Here is a 21948-nt window from a genome sequence, read left to right on the forward strand (position 1 = left end):
GAAAGAAGATTGCAATTACATATTTTAGCAATATCGTGAAGCCCCGAGATAAACACCGGTGGCCTGTGACAACTTCATACTTTTTATGAAAACATATTTTAAAAAAATACCATCATGGTGATAAAAAAGGATGGCTTTAATCAGAAAGGAAGCCAGGAGGCCTATGGTAACGCTGAAGGAGTTGTAGAGATCTACATCTCATACTGAACAATGTCAGCAATGCAGCTATCAATTGTGCACTCCACAAATTGGGCCTTAATGAATGATTGAAATGAAGAAAGACATTGTTTAAAGAAAAAAAGGCAGCAAAAGGGTATGTTTAGTGGAAACTAAACTTGTTAAATACACTCAGCGCACCATTCCCATGGTGAAATATGGTAGTGGCAGCATCATGCCCTACAGTTTCTTTTGTACAGGAGGGACAGCTACAGTAGAATGGTCACATTTTAGTGGCTTAGTCAAATCCCAGACCTCAATCCAACAGAGTTGAAAGTTAAAGTTTACTGATCTTTTGCATCCAATCTGGTTGAGCTTGAGCTATTTTAAAGGCTCAGTTTTCAGATGTTTTCATGAGCTGGTAAAGGCAGACACTGCAAATCTTTAATATGTGATTACAAAATTAAAAAAATGTTGGCTTAAGGGGTCGGAATACAAACAATAAAAACATCATGTATTTTTTTACTGACACCTCACAAGTATCCATGATTTTTTTGTTGGTGTATCAAATACAATACCAGTAAAATACATTGAAGTTTTGGGTGTCTATGCTCAAAAATGTGACAAGGTTCAAAAGATATGGATACTTTTTTAAGGGACTGTTTGTACAGTGTCTTTTCTCTTTGGTAAGTTGCACACACTATGTGTGTATAAATAAACAATAGACAATCTGATGATTGCTGCTCTGCAGAGCCCATTCCAATGCTTTTGCTACAGTTGCACTTTGACGTTTCTTCTCTGTGTATTTTAGTGTACATCTGTGTTGCACAAGCTCAGAATTAGCACTTGTAAAAGGTAATTTATGATTCATTTTCAGCTGACAAAAACAATCAACAACTACAGCAGTTCCGTCCAATTTTGCAGCATCCATGCTTGTTTGCAAGAATGCAAGTTGATTGCTGACTTGGATTTCCCACTCAGTGAATATTTATGGAAACACAAGTAAAGAAATCATATCCAAGGAAATTCGAGGTGAATGAATCATCCTGACAATCCGGCTCTAAAAGCCTTGTAATCCCCTCAGTGGAGCTCATGATGAATGGTGACAACATTCACAAACACAAGAGGCTAATCCTACACAAAAACATAATTAAAGGGGGCATTTTCATCACAATCAGGTGCAATGGAAATATAAAAGAAGTCCAAATGAAAAACCTCCATACAATATCATTTACAGATTTCCTCTAAATTCGCAATCATCAGCAGTTGTGCTCAGACCAAACAGATACAACTACTCAAACAATTGCGCAAACGTTTCTATTTTTTTTTTTTTTTAGATAGAGTTTGAAAATTTACCTTTTCTGTTGACTGTGAAGTCCCAAAAAAGATGGGGATGAAGGCCAACCATACAATGCAGGTGGTGTACATGGTGAAGCCAATAGGCTTGGCCTCGTTGAATGTCTCTGGAACTCCCCTCGTTTTGATTGCATAAACTGTGCAGGTGACCATCAGAAGCATACTATAACCTAGCAAACAGATGAGAGACAGGTCTGATATGTCGCATTTTAGTACGCCTCTGGCCATTTCGGGGTTGGATGTACGCTGGTCCTCATAGTCGATGATAGCTTGTGATGGATCGACCCCGAACCAGATGCACACTCCCAGTAGCTGCACAGATATCAGGCTGAATGTGATGACTAACTGAGAGGCTGGGGAGATGAATCGAGGAGCACTGACAGACATCTTGCCCTGCTCGAAAATCCTGTAGATCCGATTCGTCTTGGTTAGCAGTGCTGCATAGCTGATACTCATGCCAAGCCCAAGAAAAATTCTGCGCAGTGAGCATACAAACACATCTGGGGTGGAGATCATGAGGAAGGTTGTAGCATAGCACAAAAAGATACCTGTCAATAGTACATAACTCAGTTCTCGACCTGATGCCTTAACAATGGGCGTGTCGTTGTAGCGAACGAATGTGACAACCACTAGCAAAGTGGCTATGATGCCCAACACTGCGATCAGGACAGGAATGACTGCCCAAGGAGAGCTCCATTCCAACTTGACAATGGGAATGGGATCACATCCAGTGTGGTTCTCATTGGGCCGCAAATCGAAGCGGCACATCTTGCAGGTGTAAGTATCTGCCTGATACTGGTAACCATCACAGCTCTCACAGTGCCAACAACATGGAATCCCCTTCACTGTCTTCTTGCGTTGCCCCGCACGGCAGGGCTGGCTGCAGATTGAGGACGGGACTTCCTGGGTTCCACCAGGCCACTGCATCTCATCAGTCTGAAAAAAGTGAAAGAAAGGAGAGGTGTTTTATGTATGTACAATGATGCTTTTGAGTTTTGATCACAAAACCTTCACTGTTTTGATCAAAGACTCCCCCTTTTCATATTTGACTATCTAACTAAGGTTACTTACAAGGCCATCTCAGTAAGTCAGAATAGCATTAAAAAGATTATCCATTTCATAAATTCAGTGGTTGTCAAAAACTGAAATCCATAGAGTATTATACACAGTGATATATTTCAAGTGTTAATTTCTGTTCATTTTGAAAATGACTTCATACAGCTTTGAAAAACAAAAAATTGGACAGTGGACCAATACATATTTATTGTTTTTTGATTCTTTAAAAATAAAAATGTGTTGTTGCTATCATGTTATGGCCTACATAAAAATAGAAGATAAATCTTAAAAGGTCAATACTGAAGAAAATGACTATTCAGAGTGCTTAAATTGAACAAAAATTTAAATGGGAAGATACAGTGTGACAGAAGAAGATGATCATTCACTTAGTTTTAAAATTTACTGTGTTATTTTTTTCTTTTTGTCCTATAAACTAAACTTGTTATATTGAGTTTTTGACAGAACTTAAGTTTGTGTGTTTTCCACCATTTATTGTAACTTATTGTTCTACATTGTCCTCACTTTTCTTAAGTTGGGAATTCGCAAATCTGAAAGTTGACTTTACTTGCAATTTTAAGGCAGCTTTTGAACTTTTGTTTCCACATTAAAGAAGCTTAAATTCTTTTTAAGTGTGTTGTTGTTCACTTTAAAAGTAGTACTGCTGCTTATATGTAAATCTAATACATCACGTATTATTTGTAGATATGTAAATAGTAATATTGGACGTAAATATATAACTTGTTACCAGTTTCTTCATGTAACCAGTAACAGAGTTGACAGGAGCTCATGTATGATGCAGAAAAATATATAGCAAAGATTGAATGTTATCTTTTTTCCCAAAGTTTATTATGTTTTTCTGCAAATAAATCAAAATTGTTTTGCCAAAACAATGTCCACTTTTAAGCTTCTACCTAACAACAAAAACTCTAAATGTACAGCAATATTCAGTATATTATAATCTACATTTGAATGAAGCTTGTTTTTAACACTAAAAGTACTTAAAAAAAGAAAACCTTTAACCAGATATTAAATATGTGTTTCATTAAGCCCACATTTCTTTATTAAAAATGTTTTTTTTCATTGTTCTGATATAATACTGTAATTTTAAATGTTTTGTTTTAATGAGCTGCAACCTTAAAAATGTCATAGTTTACAGAAACAAGGGCTTGAAAACATCAGTATGTGTGTAATTAATTTATATAATGTGTTTAATTTGTAAATGGAGTTACTGAAATAAAAGTACTTTTCAACAATGTTGCAATTTGGGTCTGAATATCATCGCTGTAGGACATTACGTTGAGGTTGGCTCTACTTTCTGATTTAGGCACACATACTGCTGCACAGAAATTGCCTTGAAATAATCAACCAAGGAAGGCCAACAGTTCTATACGGATTTTTTGTTTGTACCAAAGTTACAAAAGTCAACTTATTCAAAGTTCAGATGTTTATCTTCAACAAAATACCACCGATTGGACTAACATGTCTGTCAGAATCTGGTCTTAAAAAATCCAAACTTGATCTATCCAATGCTTTTGATAACACAGCTGTCTATAAAAGAAATGCAACCAAAAGAAAGCATTTTAAAATTTTAAAAGATAAGGTGATAAAGTATGGATAAATGAAGCTATGCTAAATGTCACTCTGAAGTAACATATACTGGTTGCGAAACAGGATGTAGTGTTTTTTTCCTTGACACTGTAGGCTACTTAGATGTCACCTTGCATGTTTAGTGTTTTAATCAGATCTTGATAATTTTTAATTACAGGCCCCTGAGGTTAGTGTTAGAAAACACTAGTGACAAACAGCATTATGAAGACCAAGCCACACACCAGACAGGTTAGGGAGAAAGGTGTCTAAGATTCTTTACTTTCACCGCGTGTTACCGTGGTGAAATTTCTTTTTGGCCACTCTGGCTAAGAGTACACATAACAGACAAACAGGCAATGAACAAGGGTTACAGTGTTGTTGTTTTTTTTTTTTTTCAGATTATACCCTGCAAAAGATAAAAAATAAAAAAAAAGACAGAAGATTCAAAAGTTTGTATCAGAGTGCGAGGGCTTTGGTATCAGTCCCATTGCCAGTGGTAGAGCCATGTTACATGAACTAGCTGTCCTTCAGGAGTCACAGATAACAGATAATGAGCTAATGAGGTAATAAGGTGCTCTTGTGCAAAGCATCTTTTTTTTTCAAGATGGCGGCACAGGAGTATGGAGCAGCCAAGGTGCTCTGGCTAAATTTGTTTGTTTTTGTTTATCTGTCATGCACTTGATACATGTGTCCTTCATGAAAGTGTGGCAAGAAGAGAGCCATTGTTGGGTCAAGGCATGTAGGTGGAAACTTCAAAGATGAAGAAGTAGGTTGGGGAATACTTTTCAGCAATCCTTTCTTCAAAAGCAAAGGTGGTCATAGTTAATGGGAAGATGGATGCAGCTAAATACAGGGACATTTTGGAAGAAAGCCTTCCAAAATGTCCCTTAGGCTGCAAAAGGCCTTCGGCTGTAGATAAAAATCCAAGAGTAAATCTCTGGCAACACTTAAAAATTGGTGTTTAAAAAAGTTCTCCATCAAATCTGACTGATTCTTGCTAAGAGAACGGAGCACCTGATGTGTCAAGCAGCTTGAGACTTACACAAAAACAACTGTGGCTGTAATTCCAGTAGTAGGTAGTTCTACAAAAGTATTGACTCGGGGGTTGAACAAAACCTCATACTACATATTTCAGATTTTTATAGTAAAAATAAATGTTATATTCTCAAACATTGATGTAAATAGTCCTGATTATTGGCAACACAAATATGTCATCAAAGTTACACATGTTGTTAATACAATACAATAATATATGGTAGTCCATACGTTTAGGTAGAGCTGATCTGTCCAGTGCCCGATGATCTTGTATTCTGTGGTGTTATTATTGATCTGGTATTGGTAGATTTCATAACGACCAGGAGCATCTCCATTCACATTGAAGACCACAGGGGTGCCAGCAATTCCTAAAGAATGGAAGGACAAAGAAAATGTTCTGTTGGAGCAAATGTTGTTGAACTTCAAACTCACTGTTTTCTTCTCAACCTATCTTCGTAGGAAATGAGGTTACAACAAGACCTCACATTGCCACTGTTATGCTCTTAATGATGAGAACTAGATAGATTGACAGGCAACATGTCATGATCTTTTGAGAAGAACCAACGCTTCTATCTCTTCATGTTCCCATGTCATATCCCACTACTTCATTCTCCTTATTGCCCTATTGCCTGTTATTTACAAGGTCCCTTCACAGTGCTAATGAATAACAGTACTGATTTTCATAACTGCTTTGAGATTTCTCATGCCTCTGCTTTTGGTTTTTAGGGCAATCAAAAATCCCCTCTTGAGCTTCACAACTTGTTATAAAATTATGTTGTGGGAGACGGAGGATTCACAAAATTAGAGAATAGATCCCATTATAAAGCTTTGCTTGGAAAAGCACCATTAACAACATTCAAGAATCTGGTCCATTTTTTTATTTACTCTTTGTATTTAGAGAGATGTTTCTCAACCATTAAAAATTGTAGAGCATGTTCGAACCGGTCATGGGAGGGAAAAACATGTCCTTAGTTAACTTGCAGCTGTAATTATTATTTGAACTGCCAACAGTTATTAACACTTATATATGTTCAAGAGCTACACCAAAGATGAAAAGAGTATTTACATCAGTTTAATGAGCCTCACTAATTTGATTATATTTGAGAAAATCTCAATTATATTTTATTAATATTCATATACTTCCCCTTTGTTGTGTTGAAAATGTAGCATTTCAGTGCTTTATTCTCTTGTCAAATGTCGCCGTATTGATTTTTTGATTGTTGCATGTAGCTGGGAGTCCAGATTGGAAACATGCATGTCAGCCTTTGAAGCTATTTGCATCCACTCTCTTGAGAAAATAACCTCAGGGTTTTTAATTGTATTAGAGTCATCCTGTTGCAATCTGGGCATGTCTTAACCAACAGCAGGAAGTCACTGCTATTATGAAGTGTCTTGCCAATCTCAGCAATAAAGGAAATGGATGTTTGTTTCTTTCAACTTGATAGCCTTAATTGATTACTTGCAGTGTTGAAGGAAGACACTGCTGTTTGCATTTTTCTGAAAACGTTTTGTTTCTTCATTTTTATCACTACAATTCCAGTTTGAGAATATCTGCACCATCTGATTTACTGCATGTACAATCAACAATCTGGCAGTCGGACAGCCAGTTGGATGTCGCACGTATCAAAGTCTATTGTCAGCTGTCCTGCTGATTGAACAGATTGCTGGTCCAATTTCCCACATGACTGATGTGTGAAACTGCAGTGAGCTGCTGTGGCTGAAGAAATGCTATCACGCTGAGCAAGATTAAATTGTATTATTTAAAAATTTCCTTTTTTCTTTTAGGAAAAGTAGAGTTTTTTATGAAATCAAAAAACAGCATGTGCTTAAATGAAGCAAGGCGTATTTTATAAAAGTTAAATTTGGAATTTCTAATGCAAAACATTGTCTCTGGATTCCCACCTTCAAACTCTGTGACATTTGCGCCTTACCAGGGGGGCAGACAATAGTTGTAGAAGTGTTTTACCAGGCCTTGAATTTTATTCTTTCTAATATAATTTCCAGTTTTCTTATCATGTGCTTTGGTCACAGATGTTTACCATTCATCTAGAGGTCCATCACTCGAACTTTAACAGAAATGAATATTTCTATTACTGTTTAATAGTAATCGGTGACTGTGGAGCCAATTTAAAGCTTTGTCAAATCATCTGTTTTGACTTCTGCTTGATTGCATGACCCTCCTGTCAACTGACATGTAATTAGCTAAATGTGTAACAGCTGCTACTAACAGAGATTTCTGCAAAGCCCTGTTTTGCACTATTTTTACAATAAGTATACCAGAAAGCTGTATTTGTACACGTGTTGTTTTGTGTGCAGATCTATTTTCTGTTGGGTTTGTTTTCATCTGTGGATATAATTAATTATTTAAGAGCCTAATGTGATCTGTTACTAATCTTGTAGTGATAATATTGTCGAATCAAATTCCACCTTTCCACCTTTCAAGTATCAGGTTTTACTCTCTATTACTGAATGTAGATCCCTTGAGATATGAGAATGGCTGTGGTGTGTGTGTGTGTGTGTGTGTGTGTGTGTGTGTGTGTGTGTGTGTGTGTGTGTGTGTGTGTGTGTGTTCATAAAGGTCTCTCTTGCTCCAGGAAAATAACATGTGTTTTGGGCTCCATATGCTTCTGTTTTTTGTTGTTGTTGTTGTTTTTTTAATGCTGTATGGCGGATGGTTTGAAAGACTGTATAGCTGAAGTTAATGGTGTGGCCTGGCTGGCTTAGTGAAAAAGCCCAACATGTATTTTGCTTGGATATTGGTCATCAGAACTGTTAGAATTACAGCTGCTAATATTCTCCCCTTGGATAACAGGATGGACTGTTTGTAACACCTGTGGAATGTAAACCCAAATATTGTGCCATGTCACAAAGCTCAAACCATCAAAAAAGTGCTTCTTGAACATGATGCACAACAGTGACCTTCACGGTTACCGATCTCAATCAGAGCATCTTGGTAATGTAGTGGAAGAAGAGTCCGTCAAGCCCGGAGGACCCCAAAGCACTTTACACTACATTCAGTCATTCACCCATTCACTTACACACTCACTCGCTGACGGCAGACCAACAGAAGAGGAGCTGCCACACAATCAGCTCCATCGGACCCTCTGACCACCGGTGGCAGGCCAAGCGGGTGAAGTGTCTTGACCAAGGACACAACAACTGAGACAGTCCCTAGCTCCTGCGCCACTGTCGCCCCAAATCAGCTGATTCTGTGTGATGCTATTGTAGCGTGGAAGGAAGAAAATTAATTCCACCAAATATCCTTCATTTCATATTTTCATGAATTTATTGTCTTTCAGTTTTATGTTGGAATTATCATTTTAAAGAAAAATATTCTGAATAATAATTTTCGGAAAGTTTAGTTTTATCTTTGCGGGTATAACCGGTAATGTCACTTCCTCCTTCACCAGACCGATCATGGCTGTTGCAGAGGAAGGTGAGTTTTCACGGAGCTCTTGTTAGTTTGTTGGTTAGAAGTTCCAGTGTAATGGAAAATGTTAAACAGTCTTTAAAGCTAACATGTTTGTGAGTTGCTTAGCGGTGAATGGAGAGAAAGAGAGCGCACTATCCGACTCTGTCGGGAGAACAGAGTAGTTGGACTATACTGCCCTGTTTTTAACACGACCTTTATCTTGAATTAAGTCACTTGGTTGATTGTTGCTAGTGCATACTCCGGGCTTGGGCTGCCTAAAGGCTCCCACATACTGCGCGGACTCTGCGCTGACTCTCTGCAAACTTTTACCCTTCATAATCCGTACTGTTGGCTTCATTTCTTGTGGCAAATTCCCAAACTTTCTGCCAGAGAGACGAAGCGGTAGAACGGTTGGTAAAATGTGTGATTAGCTAACTGAGCACCTAGAGCCATTTCTTTTCCAGCAGGCTCCCACCGCACACCAGTGAGTGAGAACAGAGAGGGACTGTGATGCCGCACATACTTTCGACCGGCTGCTTGGAGCAGCTTGGTTTATCAAGCTCAATGTCACATATAAAATAGTTTCATGTAAAGACTTCTTGCGGCCGTGAAGTTTATAGAGTGACATTGTGCACTCGGTCATAAAGATTGAGCTCTGCATGTACCTGCATGTGTGGAGTCCGCGCAGAGTCCCCCTTGAGTGTGCCTCGGGTACGCGTGGACCTCTGCGGAGTCAAGTACCCCCGAGTATGTGGGGGCCTTTCCATGAATGCACTTCTAGTTTCAACATTACAGTCAGGCAGTCTTGTAGACTGCTCAGGGGTCTGATCAGGTAGTGACATAGTGTACCGTAATGCTCTGAATATGCATTGAGTGGAGCGGCTTCGCTGCTTACCTAAGTCGAACTTACACATTTTAACAGCTTTCTGAGTGCATTGTACCAGATAAAATCGGTCAGTAAGCATAACTCATAATCATATATAAGGTGCACTGCATTATAAGGCGCACCATAATTTTTGAGAAATTATAGTCCGAAAAATACGGTAAATAATTTATAAGTTTCCATACAAGCTTTTGCTGTTAAAAATTAATGATTGACACTTGTCCTTGGGGTAAAAAATGGACAACAGACCACCCTGTTATCCAAACAAGAAACTGTTTGATTAAACTGATATAGTAAAAGTATAGTGAAAGCAGCAAGAATTGGGGTGAAGGTGGGGGGTGGGGTTTCCTGGGTTCATATTCCTGGGTCCATATCATTCATTCTGTCCATGTTGTAATATTCACCATGTTCAATGGTATCAGTTCCAGTTGGTCAAGTAAAAAGGGAAATGGCCTGTATTTGTGTAATGCTTTACACTACATTCCATCATTCACCTATTCATATGTTGACAGAGGTGAGCTACATTGTAGCCACAGCTGCTCTGGGGCAGACTGACAGAAGTGGGTCAATTTGGCAAACATACAATCGGTGCTATTGACCACCAACAGCTAAGCAAAGCAGGTGAAGTGCCCAAGGACACAATGACTGAGACGGTTGGATCGGGGCAACACACTGGTTGCAGGACTGCGCCCCTGTGTTCCCATTTGTGTAAGTGGATCCTGTATGTAATGTTACTGTAATAGGAGTTATGTTCGATTGGTTCAGTGTATTAAGGTGTATCTAGGACATTTGATCTTCATCCATATTTTTACAATTGTGTGTTCTTGTATGCAAATATCTAAATAAACAACATAATACATTATAGCTCATCATATCTGATCATCTCAACTATTATGTCTTTAGTAAAAGCTAGCAAGCACCAGCTCATTATGGGAAGCTTTACCAAGAGAACAAAATTATACTACATTTTTGCAGGTTTAACACATTTGTGTGAAGATGGATGTAAACCCTAAAAAAATCTGAAATCAGTGTCCTCCTTTTTATGAGAAATTAATGTGAGAAGCAATTTAGTTTGGAGAAATAAATGCAGAATAAAAGCAAGAAAGCACCCAATCTGTGTAGAGAAAGATCTAAAAAAATTTCATAATGCACACACGTATATGCTACCCATTTCTTTCCATGGTCAAACCAACATTCTGCCCAAGTCAGTAAGAGTAAATACATATCGAGTCTTTACAAAATGCAACTCCTGAAAGCAATGGATGACAGTTTCTGTTGTGCTGTCAGCTAAGTCTCTTCCCATTCTCACTCTGTACAATTTAAACTAAGCCGCCAGCGCCCTTGAAGTCGGAAATCTCTTGCGTGGGCAATTCCATACTGACAAGATAAGGCAGGAAATCTCACAAAGCAAAGTTTCTGCTTATCATCAGCTATGATTAAACATGCCCTTCTGGTGATTGTCAAGATTCCTACAGATCTCTGCATTTTATGCTTGCTGGGAGTAATTTACATTCAGTGTCCTGATAATTGGAAGCCAGTTGGTTCGAAATGAGTGGTGTGAGTGCACAAAAATAGGTCAAAATGGGTTGCTTCAGATACCGACGCACAAATAATTCAGAATCACACTGTTGTAAAATATCGCTTACAGGCAATACGTGGGTTTTGTTATATATAATTCTTATATATTGCAATTCTCAGAATAGCTTACAAACAACACAGCTAACCAACTTATAGTATGCACTATGCATGCAGTTTTGAGTTTAGAAGTAGTAGAAATACACACCTGTAAAGTTGACATTGCGAATATACTTGAGAAGCAGTGTGCCGTTGATGGTATCCATTTTGGAACAGAGGCCAACTTTTCCCGGGCAGAGGTCTTTGTGCATGTTATGGAGAGCATGAGCCATGGCATACACAGCATCTATAACAAACTGGACCTTCCCCTCCTGTTCGTAGGATGAATCTTTTCCAATCCGCTCATGGTCTTAGAGAAAAACATGAAAAAAGAAATAGTATGATTTATTGATAACGTTTGACCTGGTTCATTGGCTGATTCTTTGCAAAGCTGAAAAATGACCATCTCTGTCATTTTATATAGAAAGGAAAACAATATCTAGAATTAAAAAATGGACATGAATATTAATAGATATTCTGTGTACTAAATAGTTACTATTTGTGTAAAAGCAAACAGGCCTACATTGGAGGCAACCGGACTTTAGCTCAGTTCTTTTTTAAAACATTTCAAACGCCAGGAGTCTTTCTCAATTCTGATTGCTTGCACTTGAGCTACCAGAATTGACAAAGACTCCTGGATAACTGAGAATTTGCACAGGCACATGTGTAAAAATCAAGCAAATTATAAGCCTTCAAAAAGTCTTATTACTTAATTGTGAAACTATTATTTCCTGCTATTTTGATTTATGTTAAGATTGACACTGAATTTAATGTTTAGCAGTAATTGTATGCTTTTTTTTACAAGACGTCATTCAAGAAAACCACTGTAAAAGTTCAAAGTGATCTCCCTGTGGAACCTTTCTCAGTTTGGGCTGTCAATCACTTTGACCCACACACTGATTTACAGAAACACTCTTCAGGCTTCTTTGTGCTGTCCAGTTAATAGCCAAGGCCATGCTTTATGATATCATGTAAGCATGCTTGTTAAAGACAAGTTGATGGTTTAAATTAAGCCATACATGTCTGTTATAAATACTCTATAATCAGGAAAGTGAGATGAAAGAAGTGTTTCTCTTGTTTATATGATCTCTTTTTGTTTATCCCCATCAAGCCATGTGCCAGCCCGAATCCATTAATCATCAGTGCAGAGCTTGACAGAGTGACATGAGAGGAGAGGAAGACACAGCCAGACAGGCCTAATCATTCTTCACTATTAATGTAATTAGTTATGGCAGGTGTATATTAATCATGGCTTGAGTTGTTGTAATGCTTTGGAAATGCGTTACTCGCCAAGCAAGTTTTCAATTATGGGTGTAATTTTCCTATTAGCCAATGCCCCTCCGCATAGGTTTGTTAAAAGCCTATTTAAATGGCACTATTCTTGCCCTGTAATGGCTGATCATTCATCCTCTTCCACGATGTATGCGTGAAGGTTAACTGTCATTGCTGCACACAATATGTGGTCATACTCAACAGCCCTCAGTTGCAATAAATGTAAAAGAAATATGTAGTTTTTATGAAAGAGCAAAAAAAACAAAAAAAAACAGTAGTAAATATTATTTTCTTTTGTATTTGATCACTGTGGATAGAACTGTAAAACAGGGTTAATAAAGTTACATTTATAATTTTTATTATATGTATTTTTTTGTAAATACATTTCTGACTTTGAAGAAATTAAAATATTATGATTTAATTAAAGAAATAAAAGGATATGTTAAATATACATACTAGTATGTAGACTATATGTTTATAAAATGTATGTAAATATCTACTTTAAACAAGTGATATTTCAAACCTCAACGGATATTTTTGTTGATTGATTGCCAAATAAAAGGTTACTTTCAAAATATTGTAGATAAGATCCATGTTAAATTACTAGAAATGGAAAAATGTATCGTACCACATCTTGCATGTGTTTACAACATCAGATGTTTGTCTACATCCTTGCTAATTTCTTAACCCAACATCCACAAAGACAGTGCAATGGTTCTCCAAAATTCACAGCAAAATTGTTACATGTTCAAAATAATCATGGAATATTTGGCTGAGGAGCAAAATCCATCCATCCATTGTCTATACTCGCTTATCTGTTCAGCTGGGGCCTGTGTCTAGTGGTTATTGGGTAAGAAATGAAAAGTGAAATGTTACGCCACGTTAAAGATTGTCGTGCAATCATGTATAAATAAATGTATAAATCAAGTAATAACCCCTCTAATAAATGTGTATTTGAGGAAACAGAATTTGCCCCAAACATGTATGTATATTTTGCACCGTTACAGAATTTGTCATGGGGTGTTAAACTAGGGCACAGTAAAATACATGCCAGGTAAGTGACAAGTATAAATTTATATTGTCAGGTAAGGTAAGTGACAAGTATAAATTTATATTGTCAGGTAAGTGACAATATAAATCAGAAACAATGGTTTGCTTCTTGAAAGTGCTTGGTCAGTAAGAAAATGCTACAAGCATATTTCACTTAAGCATGACAAATTGTGATACTTTGGGGGCTCTACTGTTAGACAGTGTTATGGAAATAATTGTGCTAAATGGAGTTACATCGGTTGTTTGTTTGCAGTCTAAAGAATTTCTAGGACTGTCAAATGCATATACGACCTTCTGATGCAAAAGGTTTAGAATAGCCTAGAGTATTGACTTGAAAAGTTGTATTTTTGTCTTCAAAGAACACAATAGAGCATGAGGAACAGGATTTTTTTTTCCAGGCATTACAGTATAGTTACTGCTTAAAGTTTATAACTAAGCAAAAAATAATGTTCTCTTTAAATTTTTATAAACTAGAAGAAAACAAATAATTGCCAGTAGAATGACAAGGGAGTACATAAAGGTTTTATATTAATTAACCCAATCCTTGTGTCTACCGAGAAGGCATTCAATGAGCAGCAACAGCAGCTACTCTCTTGTATTTTATTCTCCACAGCAATGCATTCATGCGTATAATTGGACTGTTGGTTATCCATGTTTTTTCCCGTGCTCAGAACATAACGCACAGCTCTTGTTGGTATCCAGATAAAACAGGAAACAGTGGCTCAGAAGTTTACTGATTTGGCAGTTACAAGCTCACAAATAACATGTAAACTGCAACACGGTCTGTGCACACAGTTGCATTGATTAACATGTCTATCCCTGAGACCCACCTCTACAAATGTGTCTGAAATGCCAAAACAAATTTGGAGTAATTCTCATTTCCCACAGCAACAATGGATTTATTTTAGAACAAATTATATTGAATTTCAGCCATATTATTTTACTTTTTAGTCTGGCAGAGGACTTTGCCCTCCTCAAACTGTAGTGCAGTGTGGTGTAGTTTTTAATTGCCTGTTTAACCTGGTATAGCTCTGATTTTGCTCCAAGTGTGCTGAGTTTACAGAGACATGAAACCAGAATCCATACAGTATAGACTTGCATGACCCAGTCAGAGAGGACTGATTATCTAAGCAGATTTGATTGCACTGGATGCATCAAACATTACTCTACATATGTTTTTTGGGTGTTTTATTGAAAGAGTATGTTTTGTTTTCCTCCACACTGTTTTTCTCCACATCATCTAGTAATCTTCTTTAAGTAAAAATCTCTTTGTATCAGCAACGATGTGTCGAGTGATCAAAACCCCTCATCCGTGAAAGTATATGTGTCAGAACTGAGAATACGATTGGCTCATAATGACTTTCCACTGTTGTACTGAGATTTCCCCTACAGCTAAGCCAAGGGAAAGAGGTTGTAACCATACACTTAAAGAGACCGAGCTGGAACTATGAGCTGTTGCACAACAGGATTTTAACAACAGTGAAGCTTGAAATGAATTCTATAGTAGCGGTTCTGGTGCTGAAAGCTAGGAGGATCAGGGGGTTCAAAGACTTGAAATTTAGTTGAGATTTGAATCAAAATTAGGTTACAAACACCCTTTCTTTGATTTTTTGAGAGACTGACAAACTAAGGATACATTTATAGTTCTAATCAGTTAATCAAATAGTATTTTGAACAATTACTCAAGTTGCCATCAAATTTCCCTTTAATCAGTAGAAGAGTGAAATTAGTGTGGTATCGTGTTTTTTTTTTTAGATTTGTTTGTGTGATTTTTATTTTACTTTAATGAGTTGATCTTAGTTTGATTAGTTGTAAATTTATTTCATGATTATGTTGATTACCAGTTGATGTTAATACTTATGATCTCTAACTGATTATTTTTTTTTATATATATTTTGTTTTGGTTCTAAATGGGCTCAGAGATATACAGAAATAAGCTTCTTTATTCTATAGTGATTGTGTGATTGGAAGGTCAAATATTCGTTTAGCAAACTGATACATTTATTAAGATTAGATCCATGCACCATGCATTGAACTTGTTTCAAGACGTTTTCATATTTTGTGTGGCAAAGTTAACTTGAGTTCAGCAGTGGTGCTTGAGTAATGTCCCCCATGATTGCTGCACTGTAAATACTTGCTGAGACCTTTCAGTATAAATCTATATAAGAGACCTGAGGTGATGATACAAGGTTTTCTACTGGCTGCCCTCCACACTTCCTGTTCATACAAATCCACAGCTTGTACACTGCAGAATATTGAAAAGACCACTTGGGAGCTTAGGCAGTTGCCAGGTACAGTATGTTCATGCTCTGGGGTCAGACAAGCAAAGTCAGTGCATATTAGCTTGGTATGCTGAAGACCATACTGAGACCTGCTGCAGCCCGCAGACCTTATGGAAATTTACTCTTGGGGTGCAGTTAATTATGAAAATGTTAGCGCCTGAATATGTGATAATAACTGCCAGTACTGTTTAGCGTTTTGACAGGTGGTTTCTTTCCGTCTTGAACATCATCCTCTTATCACCAGGGTGAGCATTTTTGTCCTCATGGAAATTAATGATTTGTAAAAATTCAAACCTATTATCAAAGTAATTTAATGCAGGCACTTGTTCAGTTTATGGAAGCTGGAGGGGAAAAAGCGCTTCACCGTCAAACTCCTCACACCATCCCACATTAATATTGCCATATAGTTTTAGGGGGGCACTTATTTAGGACCATATTATAGATTTGTAAAATTGTGATAGACAAGCATAAACTTCCTATTTTAGAATATCTATTGTAACAGGTTAAAGCATGAAACTTTAAAAGTGATAATAATAATAATAATAATAATAATAATAATAATAATAATAATAATAATAATAATAATAATAATAATAATAATAATAATAATAATAATAAAATCAATAATAATCAAACAATATAAACCAAATTCAAACATCCATCCATCCATCCATCCATCCATTTTCTTACTCGCTTTATCCCTCATGGGGTCGCGAGGGGTGCTGGTGCCTATCTCCAGCATTTCCAAATGCAAACAGAATTTGTTTATTTAAGCAATTTTAGTTAGACTCTGATTAGGTATTTTAATTGAATGCTTAAATATGTTTAAGATAATCAAATGAACAGACATATTTGTTTTTACCATTAACAATGCATTTGTCTTATAAAAAGGTTAGGAAGGAAATTGTAATGTGGTGCATTTTACAGAATTACAGATTAAATAAACTCAGTCATGCTGTTGCAGGCAGATAAAAGAAAAGGCAGATGTGGCATGTTCGAAGGTCATGTATATGTATAGATTATAGAGGGAAATATTCTTAAAAGAATACATTTTATATTCACCTAAAGAAATTATTCTCAGCTATGGCAGGACAATTAAGTACCATCAAAAACTGTGTCTCAAGAGAAACTAGCATTGTTAAGATGCATTTGATGTGGTTGTTCTTTTCACTGAGCAGTTGAATTGCAGAGCACTGTGTGGACAGGCATTCATCTGTTTATGGTAGCCTTGATGACTGATGTTAGGGATTCAAATCAACAGTGACTCACGGTTTGTTTCACTCAAACTGTGCCTCTGCACAAAAGTTGGTGGACCTTTAAAAGGCTGTCCCTTTTACTGCAGCCTGGTGTAAATGAAAAATGCAGTTAATGAAAAAGCTGTAGGAAAATACCAGTATCTTATTTGAGCTCAGGATTTTATAAAAGTATTTTGTGTTTAGAATATAAAAACTATATTGTTAAAGTTAAATAATTTAGTTTTATGCTTTTTTGTAATATTTAGAACAAAGAACATTTATTCTAAAATTTTTTGAATGTTCCCTAAGTTCTAGGCTGTTGTATATATCAGTTATATTAATTTCAGATAAAAGCAGCCGTTTGTTTGTTTGTTTTTTTCCGATCTTTTTTATCAATCAATCTCTACGATTTATTTACTATAACAAAAAGCAGCAATTTTGTTTAGAGATTTTTTTTAGAAAGTTGGAAAAGAATGGCACCGTGCAGTTGACTATTTAAATATTGGTAAAGGCTGTAATTTAAGCTGATGCTTATAATATATGTTTGCTTTTACAAGATGAATCAGTCATGTTTGAGGATATTTTGAAACCAGCAGTCTGTATAATAATCTAATTTTCTATTAGTGGGGACGATGAGTGCAGTGCTACTGCGAACACTATGTGTGCAAGAGAATATTGTCAACAGTCTAAAAAAACTCACAATTAAATTTTACAGCGACACACCAATAAGAAACTAAAATAAAATAAGATACAATAAAGGAAAGCCCTGCGACAGACTGGCGACCTGTCCAGGTTGTACCCCGCCTCTCGCCCAGTGAACGCTGGAGATAGGCACCAGCAATCGCCGTGACCTCATGAGGGATTAGCATGTCAGAAAATGGATGGATGGATGGACAATAAAGGAAAGAGTAAACATAAGAAGACTTGTTGGTTCTTGTTAAGCACATAGCATGTTCTGAGCTGGCACACATTTAATTGCATAATGGATTTAGTATTTGGTAGATTTTAGAAATTTATCTCTAAGTTCTGGTATTGGATCAAGTGGGTTCAATGGCATTGATGTCTAAATTATAGCGTACATTTATTGACTGATTAAACTGAAAAGTTAAACTAAGTATTGGAGGCACGTTTGCAGCTTTGCTGTGCTTAGGCGCCACAACGCGTCCGGTGTGTTTCCACCTTTAATATTTTTTTTCATTTAAAAAAAAATAATAAACAAGTTTGATTTTTTGTAGGGTTATTGTCTATTTGTATTTTTATTATTAGTTTATGCTGTTTGTTATGCCTTTCCATCCATAGCATTGCACTGTGAAACTGCACAACATGAGTCACTACAAATCTTAAAACTTTTTTCTCATCTCATGCTAATTCAGAATCAGAAATACTTTAATACATACATTTTAATACATCTCATGCTAATTCATCAGGATGAATAATTTAAAAAACACATCTAACGTAATGGGATTGTGCAAAGATTTTTTAAATTTAAAATGTCCCTTGCAGATACGTGAATGGTCAAACCTGATCCAAAGTTGGTTTTAAAGTAAAAAGATAAAACGTTGTAGCATTGAACGTAAAGTAGCTATTTTATGGTTGGTACATTTACTCCATTTCTTTCATTTAATGGATTAAGAGGAGAGCATGGTTTTCTACATAGACAAAAACCTTAATTTTCACATTTGCTCAATGAGTGTAATCATTTGTCATCAGCTATGGCAGGCAGAAGAACAATATCATCATGCTTTCATCACCTACAATGAAAAATGTCAGCCAATTAAAAAAATAATTTATGAAACTGGTAAAAGAAAGAAACTCAATAAAAAAATTAATTCCACGACTTTTAGAAAAGAATAATTAATGACTGAGTCAAGAGCTTGTGAAGTGGATGACATTAGATTATGCAGGTGTTACCTGATGAAGCGGCCCTCCTTGACTGAATTCACCCAAATTTGCATATCACTTTTGAACTACTCAAACTACTCAGCTCAAAAAGCTCTCTGCAGACCACAAAATGTGTGGGACAGAGCACATTATAGTGATACAAATAGAGCAGCGTGAGCACTTTAAAAAGAAGAGCAATGATAACACAAAATAAAAGATTCTCAGTGATCTGAGCATAAAAAAGCTGTGGAGTTAAACAATAACCTTCTTTAGATAAAGTAGGTGTAGAGATTAAGAAATTTGAATTTTAAAATATAAACTTGTCAGAGAACAGGTGTTGAAAACCAAACAGAAAAAATCTGATAACCTTTTGTTGTATTAGCTAGTAATCTAGTTTATTTTAGATTCACAGGAATATGTTCCAGAAACTGGACACCCAACTAAAATTGTATTCCTGTTGTACAGAAGAAGGAATCACTAAGAGGAGCAATGTTTCCACCAGGGCTACCATTTCTGTTTCTGTCACACCTCTTCAACAAAAGCCTTATAGTGAAATGTATTTTTATTATCTTGTTTCATTATAATGTTATTTCTATCAGCCTGTTCTCACCTGCAATGTGTTATGGAAGATCACTATTATACTAAACAAAAACCGTTAGTGTAACAACACAACATGTGTCTGTTTAAAGTTGGGAAGAATTAGGTTGTGGCATTTTTACAAGTTACAAGTTAAAATCTAAAAGTTCAATGTCTCATGGAATAGAGGAGAAAATGTTGATCTATGGTAAAAAAGTCCCACATAAGATATTAGGAACACTGGGAGAAGCATCAAAGCTATAGTTGGTAATCCTGTTTAGAAACACTTTTTGTTATACTGGGTAAAATTGTTCTTCCTCTGAAAGCAGTTAATATATTATTTATTCACAAAAGGGAGGTTTTAAAAATCATTCTCTGTGGGGGCTGCAGGCCTGTAAAAACTCTTACCAATCTTTGCCCACCCATTTCACATTATTAATATAAAAATATTAATTTTCACTACTTTCCAAAAATGTGTTTGGTAAACACCAAGAGTCTAAAGCACAAGAATTGTAGGCATTAAGATTAATCTGGTCCTCTCTTGCATTGTTTCGAATCATGTACAAACTAGGGTTATGTGCCTTAACAGAAGTGGGGGCTGGGAAATAAAATTACAGTGCTTTCAAATTGAACAAAGGAGGGTAGACGAACATAACTTGCAAAGAGCTCTGAGAGGAATCATTGTACCCTTTGCTCTTAAAATTTTTATTATGCCCAGGAGGGTTCTCAGAGGAAGAAAAGGGCAACAGCAATTTAGCTCAAGAGCCGCAACCATGACTACTGATAAATTCAGAAATCATTCACAAATTAAGCGTTCTCCTGGTAATAATGATTACTGGGGGTTTCCCTCTGTGTTGGGCATTGAACACAATGTTGTAAAGCAAGAGTTGAAAATATAACCTTTAAAGGTTGACCTTTCTTATGTCTGTTCCCTTGCTACTAATCAGTGGAAATAATGACTGGTTACTTCAAAATATGGCAGAAACTACAATGCCATGCATAAAAAAAATATTAGTTATTGACTGAAAGGCTTCATTGGCAGGGTACAGACTCTTGCAGGGTACAGTTTGCAGGTCACATTTTGATTATCGACTGACCACCCTAACTCTTTGTTCAAGAAAACCCCTGAGAGACAGCTTTTCTGTTACTGTTGAATGTTCTGGTTCCTTTGGAAAAAATCCAAGAATGCATAAGTGTTTCCGCACAGACTACTAAGACAGAACAACTGTAGTTAAAACTTTCTGCACAGTAACATACATTTAAAGAATTCAGTTCAGTCGAGTTCATTTGATTTACAGCATATTTCATATCAAGGTCCTTTGGTGCCTTGACATGAAATGCGGTAAACTTGTAATGTGGTGAATTTCAATTCCCCAACATAGAATTCAGTTTGGTCCAGAATAAATTTAATTGGCTTCAATTCACCAGTAAATACCGGTAAAACAAGGTTTGTTTCACTCAGGGTGTGTTACTTGCCTGTATTTTACATATTCATGAAAATTGTTCCTGTTAAGCTGATCCAAAAAACAGAGCAGTGGTAAAAGGTTGATGTAAGCCACTTAAATCATTTCTGGGATTCTTGTTTTTCGTCTGAGGATTAATGCGCATTTAGAGTTGTGCATTTTTGTAAGCTGAAAGCTGAATTAGGATTTCAATAAATGTCTCAGCAACCTTCTTCTCATTAACATAATATTTCTGGTATCAATTTGTCATTTACTGTCACTTTATGTTGCCAAAATTGTACCCAAAAAGTCAAGTTCAAGAAAAAGAACAGTTTGACAATGCATTACTATGGCTGTAGCACTAAACAAATTTTCTCAATGGGATGTTTATTAAAGTCACTTTACCTTACAAACATATGCTACCAACCAAACCAAATTTTGTTCTATTTTAATTATCTATTATGGTGATACACTTGACTGCAATTGCAAGTGTGGTTTGCAATATGAATCAAATACATTTCTTTTCCTAAAAAGTAGTGATGACTGTGTCTCTGTTCGCCTCTGATGGATAAGGTTGATCTTTCACTTTGCTTGATCCTTCTCTACTCCAGAAAGAATACAGACAGCCTCTGTTATGGCATGAACGTGCAAAATAGAGGGATAGAACAAAGCAGGAGGGCAGGGGGGTTAAATGGGATTGGGACCTTAATCTTCGAGAAGGAATTTCAAGTTTTGTCTTGGTTGTAAATGCAACAGATTTTGGGAAAGTTAGAAATAATGAAATATTTCCCACTCTTTGTGTTTTAATCACAAAGTGCAAAGCAAGTTTTGACGAAGCAAAGAAAAGCTTAAAGAATATAGTACCAGTAATTTTTGTCTCTGTAGATTGTTGTTTTGATCATAAACAACATTCCCACTTACACCACTGTATCAAAAAGACTCAGATGTAAGATTTACGTTCACCCTGAAGTACTAGAAATGTAGGGTTGCAATGAACAGTGAGATAAGAGACAAGCCTGAAGAATCTACTGATTTTAATGATTAGAAAGTT

At 36.3% G+C, this 21948-nt stretch overlaps 1 protein-coding gene across 1 annotated transcript in view; it reads right to left on the bottom strand.

Moving 5' to 3' along the window:
• The window catches only part of grm4 (glutamate receptor, metabotropic 4), a 205159-nt gene that overhangs the window by 15345 nt on the left and 167866 nt on the right, over positions 1–21948 (bottom strand). Inside the window, exons 6-8 of the mRNA XM_036128751.1 lie at positions 11269–11469; positions 5422–5558; positions 1513–2448 (exon numbers count right to left, since the gene is read on the bottom strand). Coding sequence (XP_035984644.1) covers positions 1513–2448; positions 5422–5558; positions 11269–11469 — 1274 coding nt within the window. The remainder of the gene's footprint in view (positions 1–1512; positions 2449–5421; positions 5559–11268; positions 11470–21948) is intronic.

The sequence above is a fragment of the Fundulus heteroclitus genome, unplaced genomic scaffold, assembly GCF_011125445.2.
Source record: "Fundulus heteroclitus isolate FHET01 unplaced genomic scaffold, MU-UCD_Fhet_4.1 scaffold_115, whole genome shotgun sequence".
NCBI lineage: Eukaryota > Metazoa > Chordata > Actinopteri > Cyprinodontiformes > Fundulidae > Fundulus > Fundulus heteroclitus.